The sequence below is a fragment of the Pleuronectes platessa genome, chromosome 3 (assembly GCF_947347685.1).
Source record: "Pleuronectes platessa chromosome 3, fPlePla1.1, whole genome shotgun sequence".
NCBI lineage: Eukaryota > Metazoa > Chordata > Actinopteri > Pleuronectiformes > Pleuronectidae > Pleuronectes > Pleuronectes platessa.
The window spans coordinates 1812920-1825358 of record NC_070628.1 but is presented as its reverse complement, the minus strand read 5'-3'; the positions used below and the strand labels follow the sequence as shown (position 1 = coordinate 1825358).

Below are 12439 nucleotides of genomic sequence, written 5' to 3'. Positions count from 1 at the left end.
ATGGTTTTTTCTTGAGTGCAGTGTGAGTGTGTATTATCTTAACAGGTGAGGGGAACGAGTCTGTCAAAGTAACAGCTGTAATAAAATAAACAGGCCGGAGTTCAACTCCACACCTTTCACCGGTGACGTCATCAGGAGTCAGTCTCAGCTGTCAATCATCACGTCTCAGTCTCATGTATATCATCAAATAAATAATCCAATCACAGGGCTGCGATTTCAACCTTGAATCTTAAAAATGGATAAAATCAACTCTGGTTAAATTTGAGCTCAAACACAAGAAGCCGTGCTCGGTGCAGTTACCAGGTGTGGCCGGTGGAGGGGCAGCAGTGAGCAGGGTGGCGCGGAGGCCGTCACAGATAAGGCCTGAGAAGAAGAGGTTAGCTAGTTTCTGCAGCTCGCTGTTTGCTTTGGATCAAGATGCCGGTAAGAAAACAACACTAGTGCGTTTAACACGTTGAGTAAAGACTCAACTCGGTCATTGTTAAGGTTAATTTATTCCGCTGTTATTAAGAAAACTCAGACTGAGCAGGTTCGTAGCGGTGTTAGCTGCGTGAGTGCTAAGAGGCTAGTTAGCTCCTAGCTCAGGCTAACATTAGCTTCATGTCTACTCTCACGCTGAGAGATTTGAGACAAATATCAAAAGTTAAATCTAATATCGTGTTGTTTCTAAAGTGGTCGTGTTTCACTGCTCGGTGCCGCCTGACAGATGCTAGCTGCTAGATGCTAGCTGCTAGCATCCAACTCCAGACAGCGTCCGGTCATGGACACAGATGGTTTCCGATGTTGCTAAAAATAAACTGGCAGTGTGAAGTTCATTGTGTGTTTAACGGGACCGGGTTCGAACCCTCACGGTGGTTTTCAATCAGGAGTTTAAACTGACGTAACTTGTGGTTCGTTCGGGTCAAAGGTCGAATTCACCTGCGGAGTGTGAGGGTTCAACTCCGCAGCTTCAAGCGGGTCAACGGAGAAGAACCGCTTTGATTCTGATTCTGCTCAGATCAGGGTCTGCCACAGACATGGACCCGGGACGGGATTTAAATAATCCCCTCTGGGGAATTACAATTAGACATGTAAACACTCCACATACAAGTAACACGCTCCACATACAAGTAACACGCTCCACATACAACACACACGCTCCACATACAACACACACGCTCCACATACAACACACACGCTCCACATACAACTAACACGCTCAACATACAATTAACACACTCATACAACTACACGCTCCACATACAACTAACACACTCCACATACAACTAACACGCTCAACATACAATTAACACACTCGTACAACTACACGCTCAATATACAACTAACACGCTCATCATACAACTAACACACTCCACACACAACTAACAAGCTCCACATACAACTAACACACTGCACATACAAGTAACACGCTCCACATACAAGTAACACGCTCCACATACAACTAACACGCTCAACATACAATTAACACACTCGTACAACTACACGCTCAATATACAACTAACACGCTCATCATACAACTAACACACTCCACACACAACTAACACGCTCCACATACAACTAACACACTGCACATACAAGTAACACGCTCCACATACAAGTAACACGCTCCACATACAAGTAACACGCTCCACATACAACTAACACACTCCACATACAACTAACACACTCCACACACAATTAACACACTCATACAACTACACGCTCAATATACAACTAACACGCTCATCATACAACTAACACACTCCACATACAACTAACACTCTGATCGTACAACTAACACGCTCCACATACAACTAACAGGCTCCACATATAACTAACAGGCTCCACATACAACTAACAGGCTCCACATACAACTAACAGGCTCCACATACAACTAACAGGCTCCACATACAACTAACAGGCTCCACATACAAGTAACACGCTCCACATACAACTAACAGGCTCCACATACAAGTAACACGCTCCACATACAAGTAACACGCTCCACATACAAGTAACACGCTCCACATACAAGTAACACGCTCCCCATACAACTAACACGCTCCCCATACAACTAACACGCTCCCCATACAACTAACACGCTCCCCATACAACTAACACGCTCCCCATACAACTAACACGCTCCACATACAACTAACACGCTCCACATACAACTAACACGCTCCACATACAACTAACACGCTCCCCATACAACTAACAGCCTCCACATATAACTAACACAGGTCCTTCCCTCCCTCTGACATGTAGTGAAACCAGCTGCTTCATCATTTCTCTCATTAGCCTTAGGGCTGACCGATAAATCGTATTTTCATCGTCATCGCGATATGAACATGCGCGGTTAACACATCGGAAAAGATGCCTGAAACGCGATGAATAAAAATCATTTTATTTACACGCGCCATGTATTCACACCCAGCATGCGAACATTTGACCTATCAGATGGAGCCCTGGATACATGCGCCATGCATTCACACCATTTGGCTAATCAGATGAAGCAACAGCTAGCCGTCGGCGCCGGCAGCGTCCCCGGGTCCTATGTTCCCCCGGGTCCTATGTGTTCCGGAGCCACCCTCAAATTAGTTGGTGTTAATTTTGTGGCGACTGCGAGTCTATGTAACACGATGGCGGAGAAAGGAGAGAATAGCGAGGAAAATGTGGTTGACGAAGACCTTGTGGTGAAAAAGAACTGCACTTCTGCAATTTGGAGTTATTTTGGATTCCGTAGCGACGACGTGTTACAAACACAGGTACTGTGTAAAACATGCCGAACAGCTGTGGCAACTTCCAGAGGAAATACAACAAACCTCCATCACCACCTGCAACACAACCATAAAGAACTACACGAACAATTCAAAGCTAGCCAAACCACAAAACCAAAAACGGTGAGTAGCAGCAAATCTAAAACCTTGCAACAGTCCATTTCTCAGAGTTTTGCGTGCGTGACTCCTTACGAGAAAACATCCAAACGCCACGGAGAAATAACAGAGGCCATAACTCGTTATTTGGCTAAGGACATGATGCCTATAAACACAGTGACCAAAGATGGTTTTGTGAGTCTGATAAGGAAACTGGACCGAAGATACAGCATTCCATCACGCAATTATTTTTCCCAAGTCGCCATTCCAAAAATGTACGACACATGCAGGAAGACAGTGGAATCGGAACTGGGTCAAATTGAACACTACGCCTGTACCACAGATCTTTGGTCCAGTCGAACGACAGAGCCCTACATCAGCCTCACTGTACACTTCCTGGATCAAGACTTTGAACTGAAAACGCGATGTCTACAGACAGCCTACTTCCCCGGAGAACACACTGGGGAAAACATTGCGTGTGGACTACGTGAGGCTTTGACCAGCTGGAATTTGCGGGAAGAGCAGCTAGCTTGCATCACCACCGACAACGGGTCAAACGTTGTGAAGGCCACCGAACTCAACCACTGGGTCAGACTTCAGTGTTTTGGCCACAGGCTGCATCTTGCCATCGGTAAGTGTAAATTAATACATTTGCTTTACGTGGCATTATTGTTATCTATTGCCGTCTTATTTTGTAATATTATTGTTTTATTATTGTTTTTGTTATTTATTGTTATTATTTTATATTGTTTTTTGTTTTTTGAGAACCTCTGTGTCTATTGTTTTGTAACCTATTGATTTTGAGCTCATGCCTACAAGTTAAACTACTACTACATGCCACATAATGGTAGTCTGTCTAGTCCCTGAATCATTACTTTGTAATTACTGTAGTTAACTAGTATGTAGTCCCTGAATTATTACTTTGTAATAATTGTAGTTAATTATGCAGTCTCTGAATTATTTCTTTGTAATTATTAGAAAATTGTTAGATTTTGCAGTTAGGCTACAATGATTACTGGTAGGTTTTAATATTTTTTTCATGTGTTTTCCTGTCTTTCCAGAAAATGCTGTTAAAGATGACAGCCGCATTGCCCGTGCTGCTGGGCTTTGTAAAAAATTGGTGGGACATTTCTCCCACAGCTGGAAGCAGAAGATGGCACTGAAAGAAGCACAACAGGAGCACAACCTCCCAGAGCACTCACTCATCACAGAATGCCCAACTAGGTGGGGCTCGAGGCAAAAGATGATGGAGAGGATCTTGGAGCAGCGGCAAGCCATATCTAATGTCCTCTCGGCAGACCGAAAAACACGGCATCTGGTTCCCTCCTGGCAGGACCTGGATGTACTGGAGTCTGTAAACCTGGCATTACACCCTTTGCAAGTATTTACTGATGCTCTTTCCGGGGAAAGCTATGTGAGTGTTTCATATGTGAAACCAGTCCTTCATCTCTTGAATACATCAGTTCTTGCAGAAAAGGAAGATGACACCAATTTAACCAAGACCATTAAAGTGAAAATCCTGGATTACATGAATACAAAGTATGATGACCCAGCAACACAAGAACTTCTGGACACTGCATCCTTCATGGACCCCAGGTTCAAGGTCAGCTACATCAGCAGCGAAAGAGTCCAAGACATCAAGACCAGGGTGATGTCAGAAATGAAAGAAACAGCACGGAAGGTAATTGGGTTATACATTTGACATGAGCACTGGTGGGATACAAGATGTCACATACTGTAATCAGATGGTGCATTATCTGAATGTGAATGGAACATGTGTATTTTTCTATGTATTCTTAATTGTCTCTCTGTTTTAGGAGGGAACACCTTCTGACAACACTGAGGCCCAAAGCATGGATCCACCCAGCAACAAGAAGGCAAAGCGATCATTGGGCAGTTTGCTCAAAACAAGTCCAGGCCCCACCACTCCCACCGCATCTTCCATGCAGCTGGAGCAAGCTCTTGAAGCTGAACTTAACAGCTACTTGCTGTCCCCCACCATTGACAGTGAGGCAGACCCTTTGGCTTGGTGGAAACTCCACCAGGTCACCTACTCAAGGCTGAGCAAACTAGCTCGGAGGTATCTTTGTATAGCTGCCACTAGTTCACCCTCTGAGAGGCTATTCAGCACATCAGGGAATGTGGTAACATGTCAACGTGCATGTTTGAAACCCAGCAAAGTCAACATGCTGGTTTTCTTGGCCAAGAACTTGCCCTAAAGAATAACTTGCCATAAGGGTAGATTTTTTTTTTCCTGATTGTATCTTGATTTAGTTATTTCAATTTTCCCCCGCATACTATAGATCTCTGCACCTTGTTGGGCGGAGTCGAGGGCCTTGATGATTGTAATGGGAGACATTAGTTATTTTAAATTGCCATGCCCATGTTTAATTTATATTTATTTAATTATTTAAGTTGTTTTCCCCCAGATATTTTTTTATTTCAAGAGTTCAATGGTTTTGTTCAGTTTAGAAGAAAATATTTTAAATAGAGCAGGGGAAATTAAACTTCGTTGGGTGTTCATGTTGTGCACTTTGTTCAATAAAAGTTAAATAAAATAATTTATTTCATTTCTTTATTCAGTGGGCATAGGCTATTCAATGTTTGGGGTCTATGTTAGCAGTGTACCTATTATAGCAGAAAGACAGGAACTGTATAGCTAATATGCACACTTCAATATTTGTTTATTTATCGCAAGTCATATCTCATCGCAATATTGAACAATGGTATCGCACATCGCAGATTTTCCTCATATCGTGCAGGCCTAATTAGCCTTTAACATCATTTCTTACAGACCCTCTGACATTGAGCTGTGCAGAACTCTGGCTCGATCGTTTTCTAAATCTTCTTCTTAATAAACACACAAACACAAAGCTCTTTATTTATTTTGGTCTTATTTGACCAGAAAAGCTCCTGTTGAGTTTTTAAGTTCTCAATACTTAAAGTAAAGTACTGATCGTCCCAGGATGAGGACACAAGAAGCAGATGTAGCTGCAGTTAGTTTGATTTATTATTCTCTGTCAAATCATCAGACCTTTGTTTCACAGTTAGATCTGTTTACATCAGAAACACATGGAAGTTAGATTCCATGTGTTTCTGACTCTAATTTGGTAAAGTTAGAACTTTTGGGGGGGGACTTTGACTGGTCATTGCTCCTTTTATACAGGTGCAAGTCCAGAATTAAATGAATCCTCAGTCAAAACTGGTTCAGAATTGTTGTTGTTTTCATATCTGGGCCTCCTCCTGTTCCATTAGGCTGTCTGGCGTCGTCCAGGCGGGTTCTGACCGACCGATGCCTTCATCATGATGCTGAGCTGCAGCGCCCTGGTCCTCGCCCTCCTGGTGTCGCAGACCAGGAGCTTCCTGACCTCAGAGGACGACGGTGTCCCTGAAGAGTGGGTTCTCCTCCACGTGGTTCAGGGCCACATCGGGGCAGGGAACTACAGCTACCTACGCCTCAACCACGATGGCAGAATCATCCTGCACATGCAGAGCCTCAAGGGGGACGCAGACCTCTACGTGTCGGATAAAACCCTGCAGCCGAGCTACGACACCTACAAGCTGCAGTCCGCCACCTGCGGCCAGGACGTGGTGGTGGTGCCCGGGGACTTCGTGAGGCCTGTCGGCATCGGCATTTACGGCCACCCGTCTCACCTGGAGAGCGAGTTTGAAATGCGGGTGTTCTACGATCAGACGGTGCCCCTGAATCCGTTTGACGCCGGCTTGGACACGTCAGGGGACGATCCAAAGCAGCCGCCCCAGGCTGCGGATGAGAAAGAGGCCTCGATCGTTTGGACAATTCTGATTGGACTTTTGAAGATTATACTTGAGATTTTGTTTTGAAAACGGGGATATTCCTCACTGCTGTGACAGGGGGAAGAGACTCGGCTCTTGGTTCACTCGGCCTTGATAAATTAAAGATTTATTTTTCCTTTCATTCTGTAAGGATGAGAAAATGTCCCACAGAACCTCAGTTAGAATTCAGGCATTTTAAACTGGAAAAAACACACTTGATCAAAAAGAGAGATAAATGAGACTGTCCCTCGGTGGAGCTCCAACATCCACCAAGACCCAACTGTCTCTAAAAGCCAATCAAGCTGCACCAAATCACATCTCGTAGATATCAGTCCTGTGATTGGGCCTGAATCATGAATTAATCTGCGGGAAAAGTATGAAAATGTTAAGAAACGTCTTCTCTCACATTGTTTAAGAAGCTGTAACCACACAAACAGACCGGGGTGGAAACATAACCTCCTCGGTGGAGAAGGTCAGTTTTTAAATTAGAAGCTGGATCACTTGAGTTCACCAGTGAAGCTCGACCAATCAGAAAACGTCTGTATGTTTGATGTCAAGTGATTAAACATGAGCAGAGTTCTCATTCAACTGGAGAGTGAAGTGAGTTAAGTTCATATTAAACTTTAGGTTCGCTGCAGTTTTTTGTGATTGAACTGCAGTTCAACCAAAACAACAAGGGGGGGGGGGCACGTCTGAAAGCAATTAGTGTAGATACTGGGACACCCCCCCCCCCCATCAAAGCTAGATGTCCACAAAACTAGCATTTATGCAATTAAGCTGGTCAGACCACATCCAGACTATGAATTAGAACATTGAATACCTCTATTACATTCAAATGATCAGGTTCAGCAGGTTAACTGGGGTCAACTCACTGAAATAAGGTGATTGGATCAAGAAGAGGGTTTAAGATGGTTTGACCTTTTTATTTGGAAACTTGTCGCTGAATCACTTCTGTGTTTTTTGTTTCGGTGCAAACTGTTCTCAGATTTTCATGTTTCCTTGCTGAGCTGTCGGAGGAGTGAACTACATCCTGTCTCCTCAGACTCTCCAACAGCATGTCCCCGAGCAGGGAGACGACTGCAGCACCGTTCACACCTGGTGTCAACATCTGTCCTGAGGGATCCTGTCACAAGTGTCCAAGTTCAGATCACCCGCTGTGCATTGACTCTTCAGAACCACCTCGTTCCTGAGTCGTGAGGCTGTTGGTGTGTTTGAAATCCCAAATGTGGAGAAAGAAAAAGATGGACACTGTAAATAACGTGTTGCACTTGTGTTCTGAGCTTTGACACAACACGGTGACTCCTCTGAACACTGTTTATATACCAGAGCAGAGAGAACGGTTCAACATTAAGTTCATTGGTTTGTGAGCAGTGACATCAACAAGTTGTGTATCAAGCTTTATAGGTTGTTGTTCTGAGACGAGACGGCGAAAACAAATTCTCTCCGATTCCGACACCACATGGACGCACAATCTGAGGTGTTCAGTGCTGCGTGTGCTCTCTTTCATTTGATTGTGTGAACAGACACACACCAAAGGACTCAGCTACAGCTACACACACTGGAAGAATAGAGTAATCTCAGGAATAGAGCAATGAAGGATGCATTTGACCATCAGGCGTGAACAGATGAACTTACAGCTGTCCACTTGTGAGCAGATCTCTCAGGAGGACGGGTGGTGGACCCGGTGTGAGACCCGGTGTGAGACCCGGTGTGATCAAAGCCTCTGAGCGTTGAACAGGAACCTCTCCGTCAGCTCCTCGCTCATCTTTAGAACTAATTTAGCATCAGGCAGAGATGACAGCTGTGTGTGTCTCTCGCCTGTGAATGAAAACCACTTGTCTTAACTCTGCATATCACACAGGAAACTTAGCAATACCCTGATTGTCAGCCCTTTATCCTGGAGGCTCCTTCAGGATACCCGTGCTGCTCTGTTTTCATGTACTTGCTGAATTTCCACTCCAGACAGGAACCTCTGGTCCACAGCGACGTTTCATTTGGTTTTGATGGTTCACTTTGTTTCACCTGTTGGACGAGCTCCTGAGTTAAACACCCCCTCCTCCAGCTTCAGAGGAGGTCAGCTACCGTTCACCACTGAGCAGAAATGTTCACCAGTGCCTTCAGACCCTTCCTGTGCCGGGAGGAGCAGCCAAACAGTTTCCCTGTTTCCAGAGACGATTCTGTCTGGTTTACAAAATAAAACTCTTGTCATACAGACTGTTAAAACCTCCCGTCTCCTGAGTCCTGTGTTTCAGAGTTAATAAGGAGGAGCTAGCAACACTATTCAACCTTTAGACCTTAATCCAGCAGCTTGATTCAAATGAGTTTTAGTGTTTACATTCTTATTGCCTCAGTTTTATCTGAAAACCCCCGGTGAGGGTCAACAGGCCACTGATTTGGGCCTTTTCTGATTATTTCAACAGCTTCCCCAGAGTTTTAAAGTCAGGATGTTAAAGAAGTAATGACAGAACAGATATTCAATGTATTTCAGTCACATCTTTGTAGGAATTAATTTATTTACAGGAGATAATCCAACATGTTCAGTCCTGGTTTGTCACTGATGTAAAAACAAACTGTGGAGATCATCACCGACCCTGATGTGTCTGTGTGTGTGTGTGTGAGATACAGTCCAGTCTTCATCATGAGGGTCTAGTCCAGTCTTCATCATGAGTCGGGTCCAGTCTTCATCATGAGGGTCTGGGTTCCAGTCTTCATCATGAGGGTTTAGTCCAGTCTTCATCATGAGGGTCTAGTCCAGTCTTCATCATGAGTCGGGTCCAGTCTTCATCATGAGAGTCTGGGGTCCAGTTCGATGCTGTTGATCCTCAGCACCGTCTGAGGCTGGATGACGATCTTCTTCTGCTGGAACCGGTGTCTCTTCCAGAACCGCATGTGGACTTTGGGCCAGGACTCGGTCTTCTCCAGGACGGTGGCCTCGACCCGGACCAGCTCCTTCCCCAGCAGCGGCCTTCCGGCCAGGGTGAAGTCCTCCGCCCCGACCAGCAGCACCTTCTCCATCCGGATCCGCTCGCCGCACTCTGCCTCGATGTGGTTCTCGATGAGGACCAGGTCCTCCGCGGTGACCTTCCACTGCCGCCCGGCGAAGTGCACCACGGCGAAGAGGCGGCCGAAGTCCTGCTGCTGGATGAGCCGGTTCACGGTGCTCACCACGGCGGCATGTCGGCCCCGCTCCTCCTCCTCCGGGACCGGGCTCGACTGCTGCGGCCACGGCGGCCCGGACAGCGAGGTCCGGGGCCCGGAGCTGTGCGGCCGGCCGGCGGCGGGGAACAGGAGCGGGGTCCTGGGTGACCACAGGGACCACGTCCTCCACAGTCCTCTGGTCGCCGCCATCTTTACAGGAAGTGTTGTCAGGTGTCAGTGCGCATGCGTCACTTCTGCACGGCCAACACACGTCGTCATATTTCACGTTTCACAGATAAAAGTTTTTTTCCGGAAGCATGTCTGAACCTGAACTCAGCATCAGGACAAGTTCCACCTTATTAAGTGTCTTAGTTAGAAATGTGTCCTCAAAGGGGACGAGGGACAGACACACTCACTTCTTCTGCTTCTGAGATTTACTATGGATATCTAAAGACACTGGACATGTGTCATCACATCATGAAAATACACAAAATAAACACATCTGCCTGCATGTCTGTCTACCTGTCCACCTGTCTCTCTCTGTAAGTCTGTCCACCTCTCTGCCTGCATGTCTCTCTACCTCTCTCTGTATGTCTGTCTACATGTCTGTCTGTCCACATGTTTGTCTAACTGTCCACCTAGCTCTCTGCATGTCTGTCTACCTGTCTGCATGTCCGTTTACCTGTCTACTTGTCTTTCTGCATGTCTGTCCACCTGTCTGCATGTCCGTTTACCTGTCCACTTGTCTTTCTGCATGGCTGTCTGTCTCTCTGCATGTCTGTCCACCTGTCCACTTGTCTTTCTGCATGGCTGTCTGTCTCTCTGCATGTCTGTCCACCTGTCCACTTGTCTTTCTGCATGTCTGTCCACCTGTTGGTCTGCATGTCTGTCCAACCTGTCTCTCTGCATGTCTGTCCACCTGTCTCTATGCATGTCTGTCCATCTGTCTGTCTGTCTCTCTGCATGTCTGCATGTCTGTCTCTCTGCATGTCTGTCCACCTGTCTGTCTGCATGTCTGTCTCTCTGCATGTCTGTCCACCTGTCCAATTGTCTGTCTGCATGTCTGTCCACCTGTCTCTCTGCGTGTCTGTCCACCTGTCTGTCTGCATGTCTGTCCACCTGTTGGTCTGCATGTCTGTCCAACCTGTCTCTCTGCGTGTCTGTCCACCTGTCTCTCTGCATGTCTGTCTCTCTGCATGTCTGTCCACCTGTCCGTGCCCAGCACAGTTACGTGCTTACAGGTTGAATGTGAAATTTCCTGCAGCGCCTGAACGCGGCGCCGATCTGCCTCCATTTTGTGCAGCTTCCGTGTTTGGGAGCGGGGCAGAGCTCAGAGCGAACCGGGGCGGACACACGCAGTCAGCGGGAGAATGGCTCTGCTCGCAGCGCAGGAGTGCGGACAAACTTTGACGTAGCTTCCCGGAAGTGTCTGCAGAGTGAGTGAAACGCGTCCCCCGGGTTGTTGGCGGTTTGTTTCGCGGTGTCGTGTCGCAGATCTCCGGGAAGAGACTCCTGACAGCTGGAAGTAAACAGCTAGCGGCTAACGGCTAACTGCGGCTAGCTGCAGAGGAGCCGCCACCAGGCTACTGATAGCCGGCTGCTCGCCTGCCCGCGACCCGCCCGCTGCCTCCCGGCCCGAGCTCCTGTCACACCCGCCCGGACAGTGACACAGCGACCCCTTCCATCCATGTTGTTGCGGAGGACGACGCCAGCGCAGCTCCGGTTCCTCCAGCCAGGGTGAGTTCCGTGTCCGAGCTAACTTTTCCTGCGGCTAAGTTGGAGCTAGTTCCAGGTGTGTCGCTGGGGCTTCACCTGGGAGCGGCCGCAGCAGCTTCTCGCCCCGAACAGGCCTAGTTCGCCCCGCGGCCCGGAGCCCCGTGTCGGTCGGGAAGTTTCACTGAACTTCAGGCAGCGACACTTCTCTGGAACCCGGGGCTCGTGTTCCGGTGACACGGACCCGAGTTAAAGTCCTCGATGCGGGTTGTTACTCGTCCAGAGAAGCGTTGCACTGATTTCAGGTTTTAACTCAGAAACTAAAGTTTTGAAGAAGCTTCACGAGGCTCCTCTAACCGGATGTAGACATCAAACCGATAAACCGCGAATAAATAACGACGAAAAGCAAAATAATTTAAAATGCAATCACTGAGTCAACAGGTTTTAGATAACATGAACTTTGGGACTGGTCCGAGTTTTATCTTATCTTGAATAGAACTTGTTTTTCACGATTTATTAATAATTTCTCTTTTAAATACCAGGTGTGATTTCCTCCATAACCAAAGTGACGTCAGTGTAGAATATTTAAACATAAAAATACTTTGATTCCTTATGTCACATGGTAGATCTAAGTGTCATCTCATACTTTGACAACTGGACTAAGAAATAAAAACTTTCAGTTGCTTTATAAGAACTTTTAAAAATAGTCTCAACTTCCAATCCTCATATTCGAGAAGTTAGAAACAACCATTATTTGGCATTTGTGTTTTTAAAAAAAGTGGCCAAAATGATAATTCAACTGTTATATTTTTTTCATATGTCTTGTTTGGTCCAACCGACCTCAGAATTAAACATAACTGTCATTTTTAAAGACAGAAAACCACATTTCAGTAGCTGGAACCACGTAGAGCCAATCAATCAACCAATTAAACCATTAA

The 12439-nt window shown here is 46.3% G+C and overlaps 3 protein-coding genes across 3 annotated transcripts; 2 read left to right on the top strand and 1 right to left on the bottom strand.

The window, feature by feature from the left end:
• Nucleotides 1-313: 313 nt before the first annotated feature.
• On the top strand, nucleotides 314-8875 carry c3h6orf120 (chromosome 3 C6orf120 homolog). The gene is made up of 2 exons (XM_053416222.1): nucleotides 314-423; nucleotides 6111-8875. The coding sequence occupies exon 2, from the start codon at nucleotides 6159-6161 to the stop codon at nucleotides 6696-6698; it is 540 nt and encodes a 179-aa protein (XP_053272197.1). The 5' UTR covers nucleotides 314-423; nucleotides 6111-6158; the 3' UTR covers nucleotides 6699-8875.
• Nucleotides 2303-5416, top strand: LOC128429951 (E3 SUMO-protein ligase ZBED1-like). Its single transcript, XM_053415852.1, has 3 exons — nucleotides 2303-3486; nucleotides 3917-4536; nucleotides 4673-5416. The coding sequence occupies exons 1-3, from the start codon at nucleotides 2370-2372 to the stop codon at nucleotides 5072-5074; spliced, it is 2139 nt and encodes a 712-aa protein (XP_053271827.1). The 5' UTR covers nucleotides 2303-2369; the 3' UTR covers nucleotides 5075-5416.
• A 248-nt stretch (nucleotides 8876-9123) lies between the features above and the next one.
• On the bottom strand, nucleotides 9124-10013 carry mrpl21 (mitochondrial ribosomal protein L21). Its single transcript, XM_053416293.1, has one exon. The coding sequence runs from the start codon at nucleotides 9996-9998 to the stop codon at nucleotides 9435-9437; it is 564 nt and encodes a 187-aa protein (XP_053272268.1). The 5' UTR covers nucleotides 9999-10013; the 3' UTR covers nucleotides 9124-9434.
• Nucleotides 10014-12439: the final 2426 nt, after the last annotated feature.

Coding starts and splice junctions, on each gene's coding strand:
- LOC128429951 (XM_053415852.1), top strand. CDS start 2,370: ATGAATAAAAATCATTTTATTTACACGCGCCATGTATTCACACCCAGC. Junction 3,487..3,916: donor CAGGCTGCATCTTGCCATCG/GTAAGTGTAAAT, acceptor CTGTCTTTCCAG/AAAATGCTGTTAAAGATGAC. Junction 4,537..4,672: donor TGAAAGAAACAGCACGGAAG/GTAATTGGGTTA, acceptor TCTCTGTTTTAG/GAGGGAACACCTTCTGACAA.
- c3h6orf120 (XM_053416222.1), top strand. CDS start 6,159: ATGATGCTGAGCTGCAGCGCCCTGGTCCTCGCCCTCCTGGTGTCGCAG.
- mrpl21 (XM_053416293.1), bottom strand. CDS start 9,998: ATGGCGGCGACCAGAGGACTGTGGAGGACGTGGTCCCTGTGGTCACCC.